Raw genomic sequence first — 18,809 nt, 5'->3', positions numbered from 1 at the left:
CACATCCTCCAGAGAGCAGAAACAGCAAGCCATGCAGAAACAAATGTTAAGATAAATCACTACGATCTCAGCTGCTCTGCTCTCGCATGCTCTCCCCTGGTGACATTCCCATTTCACTCCCACAGCCGAGCCATCTCTTCCTCTCCAAATAAAATAGACCTCTTTATACACTGAGCATCCCCCCACCTTCCTCAATTTTATGCAAAAAAGAGCTGCAGCCACAATGTCTTCCCCCTCACTGCCTTCCCTGGCACAGCAGAGGCTTTATGGGGCGGCCTAGTGTGCAAGCACGGGAGCGGCTCATGCTAATGTCTCATTTGGATAATGAGGTGTATTCTTGGCAGGATCTGAGCTGCGAGCAGCCCCTCCTGTAGTGAGGACGAGGGGGCTAGAAAGTCGCTCTAACAGCCTGGAGACCAAAAGGCTTCCAGGTCTGAAGAAGTTCAAAGGTGATGAAGAGCTGGCAGGAGAAACAAGAGACCACGACACTGAAAACGCTCCTCAACCTGCCTGACAGCCAGGAGTGAGGGTGTAATGATATACAAGGTATACATGTGTGGTCTTTGGATCCATGAATAATGCAGGCGCCGATGTGAGAAGGCGACAGAGCAATATGCTATAGCACACAGATTGAGACACACTCCACCATGACAAGCGAAGACAAACAAATTTCACATTGCTGGGGGAGCCTCAGCAAAGCCGACATCATAATGTCTCTTGTCTCTGTCAGTGAAAAGAAAGAGACAAATGGCTGCATGGAGCAGCAATGCTGTTAGATGTCACTTATAGACGGCGAGATTCTTGTTTTACTCAGGGATGTTCTCGCCGCCGTGTCCCAACTTTTATCACACGGAACGATCGGCGTGATATCATGTTCCGGAAACTAACAGACCTGGTGGTGATGGAGGGGGAGCAACATGCCTGTTCCTCTGCTGATAAAAATGAAGCATGCCATCAACACCTACTGTTATTTACAGTCTGCACATGGTTGACAAGAGGAGAGAGAGGAGGGGAATCAAGTATTTATAACAGAAAACATGAGGGCAGGCAGCACAGGGGCTAGGAGGAGCATTCATACAAGAGGATTTACAATATTTCTATAACAACAACACTCAAATTCCTATCAGTTTTGAATGACTTAAGCGGGCACAAACTGCAAGATAATCATGCTAATTTTAGGTCAGTCCTCTCTTTCAACCAAAATCAGCAAAGACCTGTTTCTGTGCTTCTCACTGGCGAATCCATCCTGCAAAGCTCCTACCTGAACTGTCTGGGCCCAGTTAGAAAGTGAAAAGACCAATCAGTGACGAGGGACAGTACTTTTGAGCACAGTGGTGTTATGACGTAAGCGAGCAGCAACAAGAGGCCAGTGCAGATATGGCAGAAGACATTAGCGTGGATGCTGCTAAAGCGTCAATTTTATCAGAATTTGACATTTCTTCATAAAAGAAGAACAAAGAACAGCAGTGAGTTTAGGGCTGGGTATTGCTAAGAACCTCATGATTCAATTCGATTTCGATTCTTTAGGTTGCGATTCAATTCAATATCGATTCAATATTGATTTAAATGCTTTGATGTTGATTCATTAAGAAGCAGAAATACACAAATGACCTGTTGACAATTTTTGATAATTATTTTCATGCCCATGTGAACATATGTGGCAGGTCACCTTACATTTTTTTAGCAATAAAACATCTGAAAATATAAATTTGCACAATAATAACTTATTTGTACACAAGGAGTACATAAGTAAAAAAAGTGCCAGTTCTGTATAAACAATGAAAAAGTAAAGTGCATGTAAACTTTAATAATATTTCTTTCCTCTTGGGAATTATGATAAACCTCACATTACATGGTTATAGTTGGTTGTTGTTTGGTCAAGTGCGGCCTCCGTCCATACAACGCGAATCACACGCACAGTGACCACCACTGGCCAGGAGGTGAATCGATTCAGAGGATTTGCTGAATTGATATTGAATTGAGGGGGGAAATATTGAAATGCATTGATTAATCCATGTTTTTACCCACCCCTAAGTGAGTTGTGTTCTTAAAAAAAAAAAAACAACAACAACAAAAGTCATGTACTGACATGTTTACAGTTGCCATGGTTCACTTATGCAGTTCTGTACGGATTTACTCCTCGGTTGCTCTGATTGGCCCGTAATGATGTGACAGACAGAACATTCATCCAATCACCATCCACGTTTTTTTTCAAAGCTTCTGACCTTTCCCAAATGCTGTCTATTAAAGGTTTTCCAGATGGATGTGTGAAACAAATCCATCTGGCATGTCAGGTTACATTGCCTTGCTATCAGGTTAAATTTCAGTCACTCCAGTAGAGGTGCAATTTTTTCCAATTCTGCTAATGTGTGGGGTCTTGCACATTTTCAAAACAGGTAAAGATCGTAAAAATCTTTTGTGCCAGGCTTTAGCTGAGTCCACAAAAGGAGTTCTGACCTAAACAAGTTATGGTTGAGCCCTAAAAAATGCTTTACAGGTTACAATCTTGATAGCACACTAAAAAAGTCTAAATTTCCTGACTAGGAAACATTCGTGGACATTCATAAGATTTTGTTGGCTTTGAATAATGTAAAACTCTTCTCTAGCAAAGCACAGTTTGCTCATGTCACACCAAAATTTTGTCAGCTCCTCTTATCCACTCTAAAACTACTAGTAGCAGCAGCAGCAATAATAATCACCATGAGTATATTGGTTTCATGACTTAAAAAAAGGCATGTCCAGTATTGACAGCAGTATGAACATTTTCTATAATGGTACAATATTAGGGCTTCTGTGTTGGAGTTGGACTACAGCTGTCCCTGACTTAAATGCAGTCAAACTGGCTATGAGTCAAAAAGAAAGGAAGCTTTATTCGACATGAGTGGAAAAGGCGTGACTGCTGAAACCTTATGTTTTTCCAGGATGATCAAATATCCTTTTCATGGGATCCTCCAAGCGTAAGTGCAGATGTTTTTTTTTTTTTTTCTGAAAAAGACAGAGAGTTTTTAAGAGAAAAAAAAAAAGAACTAAAGAGGCCAATATCTGTCTCAGAAAAGATGAATGTCTTATAAAGATGTAGTTATGGCTGCATAAATTCAATATAACAAGAGTAAAATGTGTGTTTTGTCTCCAGTTCAAGTTGTAATAAGTTTTTAGGAAAATTAAAACATCTTCTCTCAGCTCAGAGTAACATCTCCTCCTCAGTAATTCAAATTTATGCTGAGAAAGCTCCCCTTGCATCTGCCAACAGCCCGCTGCTGCTGCCTGCCAACCTGGTGGCGAGTATTTGGAATCATTTTATAGACACAGCTAATGTTGTCGGCTGTGGCCTCATTTGCTCGCACTGTGTGGAGCACAAAGATAAAGTTAGATGGTAAATAAACAGTGAAAAGTCAACATGGGTGCTTTTTTTAAAGATTGTTACCCCTCCCTCCTCACTGCCTCTGTGTCTGACTGTCTTTACTCATTGTACGCCAGGATTTGGAGGATGGAGGAAGTGACAGGCAGGGAAGACTCTAGAGTTGGTACAGGCTGTTACATAAAGTCATGTAAACAGCATCCTGGCCTCTCTTCCACCTCTGTCTCTGCAGCACTCCCTCTTTCTGTTTGCCTGGCAGCCTGTTTCTCAAATCCACTTTACCTCTTCGACTAAACCCCCCAAATCAGGCGCACTGAAGCGTCTTCTTCAGCCACATGGATACACTTATTTATTTATATTTCCACTGGACAGTCTATGTTTAATTCAGCTCGTTTTCACTACATGGTTGGGATTTTTCCCCCCCTTCTCCCTGAACTTCATTTGCCCACACAGGAGCGAACTATTGCTTGTTCAGGCGAGCGTGAACAGATGTTGGCGCCGGATGCCTATGCTTATAGAAGGATCCATCCTCACGCTTTCTTGCTAAATTGAAGAGAGCGCTCTCACTCAATCCAGTTTAACCTGACTGGTAAAAAGCCTTGTAGCAGAGCTGACTGCAACCCTGCTCCCCCAAAGCTGCTCGGTGCCTCAGCTCTTACAAAAGAGGGTGAAAGTGGAATCACCGAAAGGTTCACACGCTGGTTGACCCGAGCTGATCTGATATTATCCTTCACAGCTGATCCGGCTAATGTGGCAGGAATTATGCATTGTCTCTGACTCCGCCTGGCCTTCGTTTCACAAAGATTAGCTCTGCTGTGTGGCAGAGTCAAGGTTAAAAAATATCTAATCAAGTTTCAATGATTACCGGAGTGAGTAAGCAAATTATTTTGGTTGTGAATGTGCCGATTCAGTCGCAGAAACTTTCCCACATGCTTAAAAACGAATCTGCACAAATAACTCTGTTCTCAGGGGTGATAATGACATAATTGTAACGCCATCCTGACAAAAAGGCCATTCATCATGTATTTGAAAGAACTTGAAAATAGCAGCATCGATTTGTTTGGAGCAGAGAAACAGAGCACGATGGTGGAAAAGCTGATTATCTTAATGAAAGACTGATTGTGCTCTCTTAAGTTGGGGAGGATCTTTGAGGTTAAACCACATTATTCAGCTCTCTTCCTGTGGCTTTCTCTGCTGCAATATTTTAAATGGAGTCACTGTTTGACTGGAGGATAAATCACCAAAATAACTTTCATTTCCAGGACTTTAATTGCCCCTATTTTTTAATAACGCCTCTGATGCCTGTTGATAATTTGCTGATTAATCTGATGTGACAACATGTCACCTTTGCCTCAGGAAGTTTCTGGACTGTGAATGTGAATGAGAGGGGTGTTTGTTGAGAAGAAGCATGCTACATGAAGCTCATTTCTGTTCCTGTAGATCCTCTCCTCCCGCTTCTTATTTTTCCCCTTTTTTTCCCAGAGCCAGGATTGATTAAAAGAGAGTGGTTCATTAGATTGTGACAAGAGACACCATATCTGCTGAACACGCGTCCTTAGAGAAAGCCATCCCGGCCCACGTGACTTACCGCCGTCGCTGCCATCTCGGCTGCAAACACTATCCCCAAACTAATTGAAACAAGGTGCTCTGTGGCCCCGCTATCTGCCGAGGTGACAGTTATTCAGCTCCCACAAATCCGTCCATGAAAACTGAGGACCTTGATTTAAACGCGCTTTCCTAAAGTGCTCCATCAGTGATGAATGAGAAAATAGCTGCGCCGTGCTACAAACAAGTTGTCACGGACATTTTATCTTCCTGACACAGGAAGCAGGGATGTCTTAATGTCAGGTGTATATTGCTGTGTCACTCGAAACATCAGTTTAAAAATGGAAACAAAGAGTATTACTACCTAATCCATGCACAATGCAGCTACAAGTAGCTATACTGGCTACACCAGATGATTTTAAAGACCCTGTAAAGTCAAATCCAAAATTTTTGTCTTAACACACCAGATATGTTGGAGTATGTTTTTTGTAAACACTGAGATCTACATGTAACTAATTTTGGATTTAGACCATTAGAAAGTTTGTCCCCTCTTTCCTGGCTGGGTTTAATGTAGGCGGGGCAAATATGTGGGCTGATGATGTCACCAGGCAGCTGCGATCTGATCATGAGTTCATTGTAAGGTAAAAGGGCAGGATTATGGTGTGAATGCTTTCCTCCATTCACATTGTAGAATTTTTTAAATTTGAGAGGATAGTATTTCTCCTGAGTGGGTGTGGCTTCATCTCAATCAACCGACTGACACGCCCACACTATCCTAAGGCAGATTTTACTGCCTTATTTTTCATGATTTTAAAGCTTAATTTTATAAACTTCAAGATGTTTTATTTGACTGATATTTGACCTGGGGGTTCATAACACAGTGACCCGTCATACAACAAACCTAAATGCAGATTTATTCTCACTTTACAGAGTCTTTAAAATGGTGGGAGGCCAAAGACAGAAGGACAGTGGTAACAATAAACATTATGATCATCAATCTGCACACTTGGATTGGGAGGTATCCTGCAACATTTTTAATTCTGTAAACCTTCCTAAAATGTTCCTACAATAGATGGTATTACAGCCATTTGATCAAAAATCATATTAAAAAAGAAGCAGATCAGACCAAGCGCCTGCTGGTGTGACTGGTTTCATTCAATCCTTTAACAAATGTGTCTTTTACTAATACATGGAACTGAAAGTGATCAAAAGCTGCAGTTTAAAAACTTTACTAAACAGAGGACCGCTGGTCACAAGAAGTTTTGTCTCTTTTTTCCTCTACTTCTGTGCATCTATGTAGTATCCATAGTGTCCAGATAGCACAGTAAATGGGGTTTAAATTGTATATTACTGTAAAATGTATTGCTAAGACCTGCTAAGGTTAAAGTTTGGCTTTAAAGCAGATCATGCACATTGCCATGGTGCAGTGCACTCTAAAAGCATTTTTAAAAACATGCACTCATTATTACAGCTGCAAGATATTGTATTTTTGCAGATATCTGATAAGCTGATGTTTCAAAAATAATGTATTTAGTGACACTGATATTGAAATGTAGTTCAGACCTAAAACTTCAGTCTTCAATTCACACAATTTAACATTTGTGGATGGACAACTTATCACATTTCTGACATTTCTTTTCTTTAAATGTGCTTTGCAGTGTAAGGAATGATGATTAATAAAGAAAAAGACATCAGCTGCAGTAGGACTGCTCCTATGGATACTCTACTGGAGGCATCCTGATCAATAATGTCAACTGAGACTCCTCCTTGAACGGGAGCTGTAAAACAATCATATTGAAACCTAAAACAGGACTTGGTTGTGATGAGCCCAAAAACAAGCCCAAAACTGGGCTAAAAACCATCTAGTGTGCAGCCAGCCTTGGGTTATATCTCTGTGGTGGAGACAAAATCATGCACAACAGTGGTGTGAAATGCTTGATAGATTGTTAAAGCGACACGTGTTGTCACTCACATACAGTTTGCTGCAGGCTACGAAAAGGCCAGCTATGATTCCTGAGCTCCAAAAAACCAAAACTCTCCCCAGGAACAGTGAGAATTACTCATCATTTTTATCACTGTTCTGGTGTCTCTGCGAGTTGTTGAACAAATGTGCTGCTGCTGCTATCAGCTCTGGTCACCTTTCTTCTCTGCAGAGAACACTTAGCTAGCATAACTGAGGCCCTGTGCTGCAGCCTTGAACAGCAGCCAGCAGTGGGCTCTCTCTAACTTGCCTCATCTCAGTCGGGCCCGTCGGAGGCTGCTGGGAGGCACAAAGATACTCTTTGAAGTTAATGAAGCATCAGCATACTTCTATACCTCCACCATAGGGTCATTATGCTCAGCCAATGTCAAGGCTGCACAGAGTACATCAAAGAATTAGCAGGAAATGCCATGTCCGCCCCTCAAGTTCACCTCTAACAGTATTTTAATGGTGTCATCACTACTGATAATAAGGCTACCATGAGCTGATCTACATTCAGAGTAGTCCTCTATAAAAATATTTCCTTTACATGTATGTTCAAAGCTTAATGAGTGCTGTATGGGAGATAGTGCTGACATGGCCGCATTAGGAGAGGAACATGCTAGCATTTCACAGCATCAGCAAAGAGCAAACAAGCATCCTGTGTAAGAGATCCATGTCACACCTGCATGACACCGGAGGGCCCAGCAGCTCTGTCCCTGTTTGTACAGCCAGAATGTTGGAGGAAGCTGGAGCTGTTTGAGAGCTTCTGCAGCTTGACTGGGCGCCATGTTGGAGCTGAAACTCTGCACTGAGCTGAGGCTGGCTCTTCTCCCTTTAACTTGTCACTGTTACTATGGGAACTGGCAACATGCTTTTAAGGCTTGCACGGGATGCTTTGGGAGTGTATCCTAAACAAAATCCAAGACTTTCGCCATCCAAAAGTAGAAATGAACACTTGCAGCTTAAATGTGGGCAAAAGAGGATATAAACAGACCACAGAGAGCCTTGTAGCTTTCAATATTCAGCATGTGCTGCCATAATGGTATGAATTATCACTTCAAATATCAAGTTCTAACACATAAAGGGAAACTGACAAGCATAGATGGTAAATGGATTGAGCTTGTAAAGAGCTTTTCTAGTTATCTGCCTACTCAAAGTGCTTTTCACACCACAGATCACACTTAACCCTTTCCCATTACATTCATATGCTGTTGGCGGAGGCTGCTATGTAAAGTATTCATTAGTATTAACAAATCCAATCCATTCATATTTTCATGCTGCTGATGCAGCAGAGGGAGAATTTAAGGTTAGGCATCAGGACACTTAAACATGTGACTTCATGAGCTTAGGATTGAACCCCTGACCCCAGTTGTGGGACGGCCGATTATACTGGCTAATTACTAGGGCTGAATGATTTAAAAAAAAAAAAAATCTAAATGCGATAGTTTTGACAAATGCAATATAAATTGTCGAATTTTGATAAAGAAAAAAAACACATATAAGGAAATCAGGTTGTTTTTGCAAACTATTCTAAGAAAAATGACACGCTCCCAAAAAAAAACCCAGAAGATGATTAAATTCAGAAAATGTGAGGAGGAAAAAAGATGTTGTGGTTTTCAGAATATCTTTTGTCTTTTAATCCCCACAGTTATCAAGACTGCAACAGTTTCATAAGGAATGACTTAATGTTTTATTTGTTTGTTTTTTTACACAGAAATCAAGCTGTCAGGATAAACATGTTCTTATCAGTCCAGTCCTGATTAAATCTGCAGTTTTCTGTGACAACTTCTTCACTTCAGGCTCTTGAGGAGCTTGATTTTCTTTCCTGTGAATCAACCTAAAAACCTGTTTTCCGTCGTTTGTTTTTCACCAATCAGCGTCATCAGCGTCTAACCTAGTGATGACAACATGGCAGTTTTAGACATACATGCTCGAGAGCAACAGAGACTGATCTCTGCTTAAAAATGACTAATGCCTCAAAGATAACTAATATTTTGAAAGAAAACACAAGTACAGATACAATGATATGTTGTTTTGGCCAAAATATTTATCTATTAGCGCCTGCCAAGACAAAATCTGGCCCTTGCACAGTTGTAGCTGATGACCCCTGATGCAGAGCATAACAACTCTTTTACAAAAAATTGTCTAATAAGGTTTTTTCTTTACACAAATATTCAGGTTAAAGTAATATGCACCTTCTGCAATTTTAAAATTGAAGTTGGTTATATCGTGATTTAATCTACATCTTCATTAACAGCATAGACTTTGTGTGAACTGTAGCCCATACCTTTAAGGAAAAAACTTAGTAAAAATGGAACATGACATTTGTAAGTAGGCCTATGTTTAAAGAGTATCTAAATCATAGAGCTTTAGCTCAGATCCATCTACCCTCGAATTTCAAAAAAAAGCCTTTAGAGGGTCATAAACAGGGTGTTCATGAGGAGGGATAAGACACCCCACTCCTTCTTTCCTGCTGTCCCTCATCAGCCACATTTCTCATTCCATGCTGCTCTTTAGATCTATCAGCCATAATTTCGTAACCATTCAAAGTACATATACCATGTGTTATGCTTCCTAAGCGTGAAATGATGACATATGCTCATGTAGGAGTCACAATTTTCATGTATTTTATATTCATGTTCTAAGAAAAAACATGGTTTATTTGCAGTCTTTGCCAACAACACTACATAACCCACGATCCTAGAATATCACAGCATCGTCCCTGCTTTGCTGAACATACCTTTAGGAGGAAAAATTTCACATTTGATCCAGTTGCCCCACAGAAAGTACATTTAACAGTTATTTTACAGCAAAACACTGGTGTCTGGGCAAAACTTCCTATCTCCAAAATCACCACTTTTCATGGAATGGAAAAAAAAAATCTATTTTATCATTTATTTCAAAACTGAATGTTCATAGTTGTCAGCATCTTTTAAACACTTTCTAGAGCTTTAAAATAGGTTAAAACCCGCTGACAGATGTAGCGGTGACCAAAAGCATGGCTTTATGAAAAAAAACATTAAAATTGTGAAAAATGGAGATAAAAGGTATGTCAAAGATACATGATCATGTAAAATACATAGCTGTATATTATCCACCTAACTCCGGGAAAAACATGGTGTGGAGTGCCTCTGACAGACTACTCCCCCCTTTACCCATGAAATATCAACTTTTAATTCCTTAAGGCTGCTTGAAGCAAATCAAACTTTTTTTTCTCAAAAAGACAGTCTAAATAGGGAAATGAAGATATGTTCATGTAGAAGACATAAGCAGTTATATTATCCTTGAGTGTCACAGCAATATCTCTTATTGGAGGGCAAATTTCAGCTGTGAGCTGCTACCAGTGAAGGCTGAAGTTGAGCTGAACGGTCAGGGAAAAAGTGAGTAGCAAGTGTTGAGCTCTGTTGAGGACAGATGTGCACTACAACAAATCTGTCAATATAAAATTTTCAAAATAAGTCATTTGCAGTGGCTGTTTTCAGCCTGTAGAGGGCAGTTGCTTTGCAAATGTTTTTTCACATAATGTAGAATTTAAATACTTATGCTAAAAAGTGAATAACTGACTGATGACAAAAGCCCAATGTAAAGATGTTTTAATTTGAAAAAGTGGCCTGACGGTTTAGTTACTCTTTAAATTAGAGTTTATCTAAATATCTGAATTCTACGGTATCACAGAAGGGACCAAATAACAGTTTTGCTTTTTTAAATTTCATTGGCTTCAACAATTACCACCAGAAGTGACGAATGCCGGCTGAAATTCAACTAAGATGTTCCAAGTTTTACTCACTCTATCTTTAAATATGTAGCCATCAAACCCTGATCTAACCCCTGACCTTCCAGTTAAGAGACGGACGACTGTACAGCTACACCACACGTGGTAATTACAGGTCTCTAAAGGCCATGTAACAACTTAATGTTGCAATCATTGAACATACAAACTGAGAGGAAGTAACAAGTTCCTGCTGCTGGGAGCCGAGATTGTTTTCACAACTTCTGGATCGATCATTACTTTTCTTGAAATCTGCCCCGAACACTCACAAACCTCTACATGGCTCTAAATGTTATGAGTAAAAAACAGCTAAAAATACTGGGATTTAAATTAGGTATGCAGACAAATTGTAGCTGAATGCACTCACATTATGAAACCCACGCATTCTTCACCTCACTCACTGAATAAAATTATACGAACAAATGATGAGAATAAACAGAAAGACTTTAGGGACAATAGCGATGTGGTTTGTTAATTTAAGCAATCAATGAAAAAGCAGAAATAGAAAATGACTCTGGTGCCTTTGTTTTGCCTTTTCAGAAGGAAACAGCGCTTCACGTCAAACAGTACAAACGCTCTGCAGCACAATTATTCCACACGAGCCGGAGCGGGCTGATTTCCTGACTGTAGATTGCTTCCTCACTTCCCCCTGTGATAACTAACACTGCTCATGCCCCTCTGAGATTTTTATTATCCCACTACCAATCCGCCTACTCTGGATGAGCAACGTCTCACAATGCAGGTAGTGACATCACATCCTGCAAAAGCTGCTTTGTCCCGGTCTTACTCTTACAGTAGATAAAAAGTGAGCTGAAAGAGAGGAAACAGGAAGGTATGCAATGATACAGTAAGGCACAGCTGTTCACTTCACACCAAGCGCAGCGTTCTCAGAGACACAACATGAGTCAACATGCAAAGCGATGCAAGTTAGAACACCCCCGCTTCCCTGAAAGCCAGCAGCACAAAGAGTAAGGGAGGAAAAAGTCTTTCCAGTCCAACCAGAGCAAAACTGTGACAGTCTCCCATTACCGCACACACAGCTGGGACCAATAGAGGAAGATCCCCACTTCTGTCGCACGTACAGCAAAGTGAGATCTGGTATGTGTTGTAGCAAAATATCATCTCCTATGGATATGAACCCAAAGGAACCACAGTGCGTGTGTGCCAGCAATTATGAGAAAGGCGAGGGAACTGAATCAGTTTTGTTCAGCATTTTGTTTCCCCAGAAGAGACAAAAGAGCGAACGCAGAGCTCGACTACAGAGGAGGCTGTTTTGAGAAATATGAGCGTGATGCGAGCAAACTATGATCAATACAGCACCCTTACCTCAAACCCCCATTTTTCCTTGATGTTATTTTAAGGGCTGATAATAGGCCTGCTTTATACCGCTCCCACACATGCGCCTGAATGCGAGAAAGGGCAGGGTGGAAGGGGGCGGCTGTTGCGTTCTCACACTGTGTACGTGGAGCTCTGATACACAAACATAGATGCTTTTTCCCTCCATCTCACCTGCCACATGGTGCAGCAGGGGGGCCGCACAGCCGGAGCGGAGGGTGCTGTATTGAATTCACACAGACAATCTGCTACAATCAGCCGGTCTGTGAACGTGCATGGAGATTTGTCTTTATTCGTCCGAATGGGGGTCTGATAGCACTGAAAATCTCCTCAGCAGGGTGCTGTATTGATTCGAGCCATGCCAGAGTTATTGGGGAGCCAGAAAATGGAAACGACCGCCTTCATCAACCTACCTGTGATGTTGACGTCCACAATCCCAGTGCGAGTCCCGATGCCGTTGGTTGCGTCGCACACGTACGTGCCGGCCAGGTCGTAGGTAACAGGCCCCTTGAAGAACAGAGTGTTGTTCTTGATCTCCACATTGCTGGGCAGGGAGCCGTTCAAGCTGTAGTGAGAGAGAGAAAAGGCAATAATACAGACACCATAAAGAGGCTGAATTACACCAGACCACAGCAAAAAAAAAAAACAGGAATTCCTCTCCCAGGAGCGGCAGAGCAATTCAAAGCACAGGAAAAATACAGTCTCTAGTGCCAAACAAACCTGCATGTGTGTCGAGGTGAGATAAATACCAGGAATATTTGACAGCACTATATTTCAGCCATCATCCATCAAGTCCAAACAAAATTATGAGGACAGGGAATCCCAGCAGGCCTAAACAGGTAAGACATAGCTGATGCCTGAGGACACAGGCCTTCCTGGCATGTGGAATAAAAAACAGTGCAAGTAGAATGAGGGGGGTAGCGAGAGGGGGTTTCTCTCCTCAGCTATAGCACAGCTCACATGGCTGAACTCAAAACTCAGGGGAGCTGTCGAGAGAGGCAGCTGATCAAGCGATAAATACAGAATCCACCAAATACTGGGCTGTCAATGAGAACCAGAGCCCCATTCTTCTGCCTGAGGTGTTTGTCTTCATGCTTCGCTATCTCCGCCGCGTTCAGACCTGCTCGTGTCCTTTGATCAGGTCAGCACACTTTGAGGTCACGCATCACGGACACAGCAGCCCCTCTGTTCTATTATCTGGACTCTTTTTATGGCACCTGGAGGCTGAAACAAGTATCACGTTTCGTGAAAATTAGCCGTTTCCTGTTACCTCAATCAGCTTCATCAGCTGCTCTGAATGGATCTAAGTGGAGCCAAAAACATGACTGAGAATATGAAAAAGCTCTCTGCTGTGACTGATCTGGTTTCTCTAAACGAGCAGTCTTCAACTGGCCGGGAATCAGGACCCACAACCACCTCCTCATGAGAAATCATGACCCAAAATTGAAAAAGCAGTTCAACCAGTCAAATTCCTTTCATAAAAAATGCTGTGATTTGGAGCTAGGATGGATGAAGCATGATTGAACAAAAAGACAGAACTGAAACATGTTTGCAAAGTGCAAGGCTACAGAAGTGCATGCATGCACAAAATGTATTTTCATTTAGTGCTGCACAGTTTGGCAATAATGTGCGATTGCACTTATACTGGAAAATACTGTGATATGCAATTGCAATTACAATATAATACATAAATGGTATCATAACTCTACTTGTTTGGTTAATGAGGAAAATGCAGAGAATAACGATAGGTTTGAAGTGTAAATTTTACAACTCAGAAGCTACAAAACCTGAGATTGTTTATTACTGCTTTCAAAATAACGATATCTTTTACCAAAAAATTATAATAAAACAAAAATAAAGATATTTCCAAAAAAGTGCCATAGTTGTACTATTGTTAAGTTAAAGGCTATTCTGCTGGTATTTTTATAAAGCTGTCAAGTTCTAATTACTACAAGACAAATATCACATTTTTCCAGACATGTGTTCATATCTTCTATGTGATAGCTCTTTAAAATACAAACATGTGAAGCACAAAGAGCTATTTTAAAATGTTACAGATTCTACTAAGGAAAGCGGGATTTATCTTCTGAAATGTAGCAAAAGGGAACACCGGAGAGAAGTGCTCTGAAAATAAGATTTTGCCTGGTGCTGCATTAAAAATCTGGGCCAAAACGGTTCTTAATTTGAAAGTTTGTTTTACTTTCATCAGATGTTCCTCATCAGTGCATAGTTTTCATGGCATTCTACTTTTGTCATCCTCATTTATGTTCAAATATCACCAAACTGCAGACATGGCTCTAACTTTGACTTCATACTCACATGCTAACAAATACTTTAAATTGATAGAGTAAAGAATCTGCAACACTTTATGAGTACGAGTACAAGTAGGCTTAGTATCGGCATAGACACCCAATAGCAGTATTTACTGTGGATCCCTACTTATAAAAATAATTGCAACCCTCTATCTGATCATGTAACTGCAGAGCCTGACTTCGTAATTTGATTAACACAGCCAGGAACAATCATTATACCCATCTATTGCAAAATGGAAATATATAGTTTTACTTAGCAGAGGAGGCTCTGCTCAAAAGATGCTCCTTGGGTTAGTCAAGCAGCATGCTTTAACTTTCCTGGGAGGTAAAAGTTTGAAAACTCCCATATGGATAGAAGCATTTATGAAAATGTGTATTGAATATAATGCAATTAGTTCAGTTCCAGTTAATCCATACTAGCATGAACCTGAATGTGAGGGTGCAAAAAGCTTTATGCTATAAAAGAGGAGGCTGGGGTGGAGGAGGTTAAGCTTTGCCAGCAGCAGTGTGGTACATCAGTATTGATGCAAGCAGGGATTATTGAGAAAGATGTCATATCTAAATGGACTGCCATGCTGAAAGAAAGAGCTGTGATTGGCTGAGAGAGCTGGGATAATTGGGTTGTGCAAAGGCTTCCAAAAACTAATGCTAAGCTTCATTTGTGCATATTTTGCACAGATATACACACACATTCTATTTTTTTTTTACATTTGGGGCTTCATTCAAAATGTTCAGAGCCTAGACAACCACCAATACCTGGTGGTAAAGCTGCACATTTTACCAATATCTAAGGCTGATGTATGATTTATACTGCCAATATGTAGGACCAATAAATCAGCTATAAATATCAGCAGAAGAATTCATCATTTTTCAACACTGATATCCAATTTTTACAGCTTATATATGCTGATACAGCAGATATCATTCTGATAATATCATGCATCCCTACTGAAAAGTGAAGTATATTATGGATGTGTGTTCATTTAACAGTTTTGTTACCTTTTTTTTTTCTGCAACCCTCTGGAAAGAGCCTTTTTGTGTCCCGACACACCACTAGAGAACCATTGCTCTAAACAATAAAGATGCTGCAGAGACTCTCTTCCCTCCCTCCCCGGCTCGCTCCCTCTCAGGGCAGACACTTAAAGATCCGCTCTTGTGCAAGAACATTAAAAACAATGTGATGCTTCATTTATCACACAGAGAGAAAAACTAAATGACATTACAGAGAGGCGACAAAATTAGGTCTCATGCTAACAAAGGCCACACATCAGGCACTTGAGCTGCACTAAACAGGCTTTTTCAAAGCTTCAGTGACGAGCAATTTGTTAATTAATCGATCATAAAATGTCACTTAGAAGCTGCAGATCCATATGTGATTGAATGCGTTTTATAGAGCAGACAAGTCAGTGCAAAAGTACATTTCTTCTCAGCTATAGAGTGTTCATAGTGCAGAACAAAAGTAATAGAAAGAGCTCGGGGTTGGGTTGCTTCTCATACGCCACTCTGGCGATTGAGCTGCAAACAACCCTCTGTACAGTATGTCACGATTCAATAATCAGTTACCTTGTGAGCCGCCATCAAATGCTGAGTTCTGCAAAGCCCGATTGATTTGCTGCAGAAATGAAAGGCAGGCAAACTGCGATTCACCACAGATCCTGCCGCCATGTCTGCATTTGTATGAGACATTAGAGAGCGTGCGTGTGAGTGTGAAAGGAGCCTGAGGGCCAGCGAAATGAAAGACTAACAAACAGCTTGAGAGTGATGCAGATTCTTTGGTGCCTGGCTGGCCCGCTCATGTGCATGCGTGGAGCTGATGTGAGTGTGAGCACAGATGTGGGTGTGTGGAGGGCTGGGTGAGGGGACTCAACACAACACATCAAAGCAGCATCCTGGTTCACTTTAAACTGCATGATGGTGTGGAGGAGGCTGAAAAAACATACTCTGTGCGCTTATGGGCTGAATTGTTATTTTTTCATGATCAGGTCTAAAAATAAGAGACTTCACATGAAACAGGCAGCTGATTAGAGGGAGTGGTGATATTCATTAGAGGAGGAAATTAACACAGCTCTCTGGATTTCAAAGTAACTAATGTGAAGCAATAAAGGACAAGGTCTTTATCAGACGTCCATCTGTTTTATTGGCCTCAAAGTGTCTCATATTCATGTGGAGTTCTTTCTCTTAAGAGCTTCTGCCACTATGAAAAGTACTCAATGACCTCTTAAGTCCAATAAAAGAAAGAATCATCCTATTTAGCTTTCAAAACCATAAAATCTGGAATACATGGCACTGTGCAGAACCTTTAGGCATGTTTGGGGAGGATTGACACAACCCCGGTCGTGCTTTGCATGTCCTTGCATAATACCAGGGGCATGAGAAAATAATCTGTGGAAAACAAAGTAACAAAGTTACACCTTTAGGGCAAAATAAGGGATGAATGTGATGAGTTAGCACAGCCAAGGGAGGTGTTTCCCAGCCATTTTCCCTTAAAGACCTCAGAGTCTCCTGCAAGACCCACAGGAAAAGAGAAAAAATAACACACTGCTGTAAAAAACCCAATGCTGATTCTAATTGTTTCACTGATAAAACCGTTACAAAGACCTATGCTTGTTTTTCTTATCAAAATAACTTTGTATTAATCCTTGTTCAATCATGGTTTTAGTCAATTTGTGCAAATCTCCAATGTCCAAGGGTACTACCCTGACAGGTAATAGTGTTCCCATGAGCCCGTGGTTGTGATGTGGATGTTCCAAAGTCCTGAAAACCATTGTCAGTTTGTAAGTGTATCACCAGGGTTGAAAAGGCCCAGAAAAACAAGAGATGCCATTGAGCCTGACCTTGGCTTTACCTTGACTCTAGCTGCCCTCCACTCTCTCTCCAGCCTTTAATTGTGGTACATCAGGCCCATGATGAATCCTTAGCACCCTACATGCCTAAAACTTATGCACATGACTATAAGTTACCCTAGTAAGTCCAAGTCTGTTTTTGAAATCCTTTAAAGGGGACGAAGACTTAAACTGTCCTCCTGCACAACAATGTCCATTTTGTTCTGCAAAGTCCAAAATGTGCAGTTTCTGTGCAGCCCTTTTGCTCTCTTAGCACCATCTTTTTTAGCAGTGTGAAGTCAGGACATCTATTAGTTATAGTATGGTGGTTGAGCTTTCAGTTTTTAGTAATGAGACAGACTCACAGCCCATGAATTACTCTGTCCTCCTCTATTTGTCACTCGTACTTACTGAGGGGTATCCAACACGGTTTATTTACTAAACTAAATACTCCCTGTTTTCTACAAATGCACAGTGATTACATAAAAAGGAGAAAAGCAGTTAAAAAACGCTCCCTGTCTGGTCTGCGTTGTTACACATTCCAGCTTGTTCTGGGTAGTGAAGCAGCCATTTGCAGTGCACAATGAGTGGGGATACACTTTCAGTCATGTAAGGTCTTGTACCATGTGTGACAGTGCATGCAGTAGCGATAATGATGTGACCACTTTATGTTGGTAGTTGCCCTGATATATGAGCTGCAGTCAATTTTACAGATGTAAATAAAGGTATTTAAAGTGTGAGTTATACACTGTATTTTACAGTAAATATGCATTAGATTGACCTGATTTAAAGACCATTAAAAGGGCGTAAAATACTCTGACTTTAATCAACAGGCTGAAATTTTGACACTTTGGTGCTTTACAATACCACATGTTCAAAAACGATACATAGTCAACCAATCAATCTTTGTTTGTGAAGTACCATAACCAATGTTGTCTCAACACACTTTACAAAGAGAGCATGTCTAGCATGTCTAGACTGTACTGGCCCATTATAATAAAGACCAGTGCTTATCACCATGAGCACAGCACTAGCAGTATTAAGCCCAGTTAAACTATTATGGTTATACTTGAAAAGTACTGACTTAAAAAAAAAAAAAAACTACAGCTCAAAACCCCTCACAATTTCAGTCATATTTTTAACCAAAAGCTGATATAAGTTAAATACAGATAAAGAAGTTGTGACCTACTCAAATTCAGAGGATGGTTGTCCCAGATTGTAAATGATATTTCCAATCTAATTCTCTGAAATGCATCTATAAGCTATATTTAGGAACGACTGAGGACATAGTCTAATTTTGACAGTGTGCAGGCATTTGCTTGCCATTTTAAGGTAATTAAAAACAAGAAAATCTAGTGGATCAACTTCTGTTTCTTTGGAATCAAAGCAAGCATTGATGTCATTTGAGGTTTACTAGTATCGTATGAAATTAGAGCCTTGTGATTGACAGGTGACCAGTTCAGGGTGTGCCCTGCCTCTCACCCGGTGACGGCTGGGATTGGCCCCAGTGACCCGACAAAACAAGCTGTGTAGATAATGTATGGATATGTGAAGTTAGAGTTTCTGATATCATGACAACCTTCTTCCCACAGCTATGAACTCACTCTAATAGAAGCTTTATAATCTACCATAAATCTGATGCACTTTAAAATTGATTCTCTGAGCTCAAAATAGCTGCATCCAATAAATCGGTGTGATCAATACA

The 18,809-nt window shown here is 40.7% G+C and overlaps 1 protein-coding gene across 1 annotated transcript in view; it reads right to left on the bottom strand.

Moving 5' to 3' along the window:
• nectin1b (nectin cell adhesion molecule 1b) overlaps positions 1 to 18,809 on the bottom strand; it is a 139,988-nt gene that overhangs the window by 15,554 nt on the left and 105,625 nt on the right. The window contains exon 5 of the mRNA XM_041801728.1: positions 12,384 to 12,535. Within this exon, the coding sequence (XP_041657662.1) occupies positions 12,384 to 12,535 (152 nt within the window). The remainder of the gene's footprint in view (positions 1 to 12,383; positions 12,536 to 18,809) is intronic.

This window comes from Cheilinus undulatus, linkage group 2 (genome assembly GCF_018320785.1).
Source record: "Cheilinus undulatus linkage group 2, ASM1832078v1, whole genome shotgun sequence".
Classification (NCBI taxonomy): Eukaryota; Metazoa; Chordata; class Actinopteri; order Labriformes; family Labridae; genus Cheilinus; species Cheilinus undulatus.
This window is presented reverse-complemented; position numbering and strand designations above follow the sequence as displayed.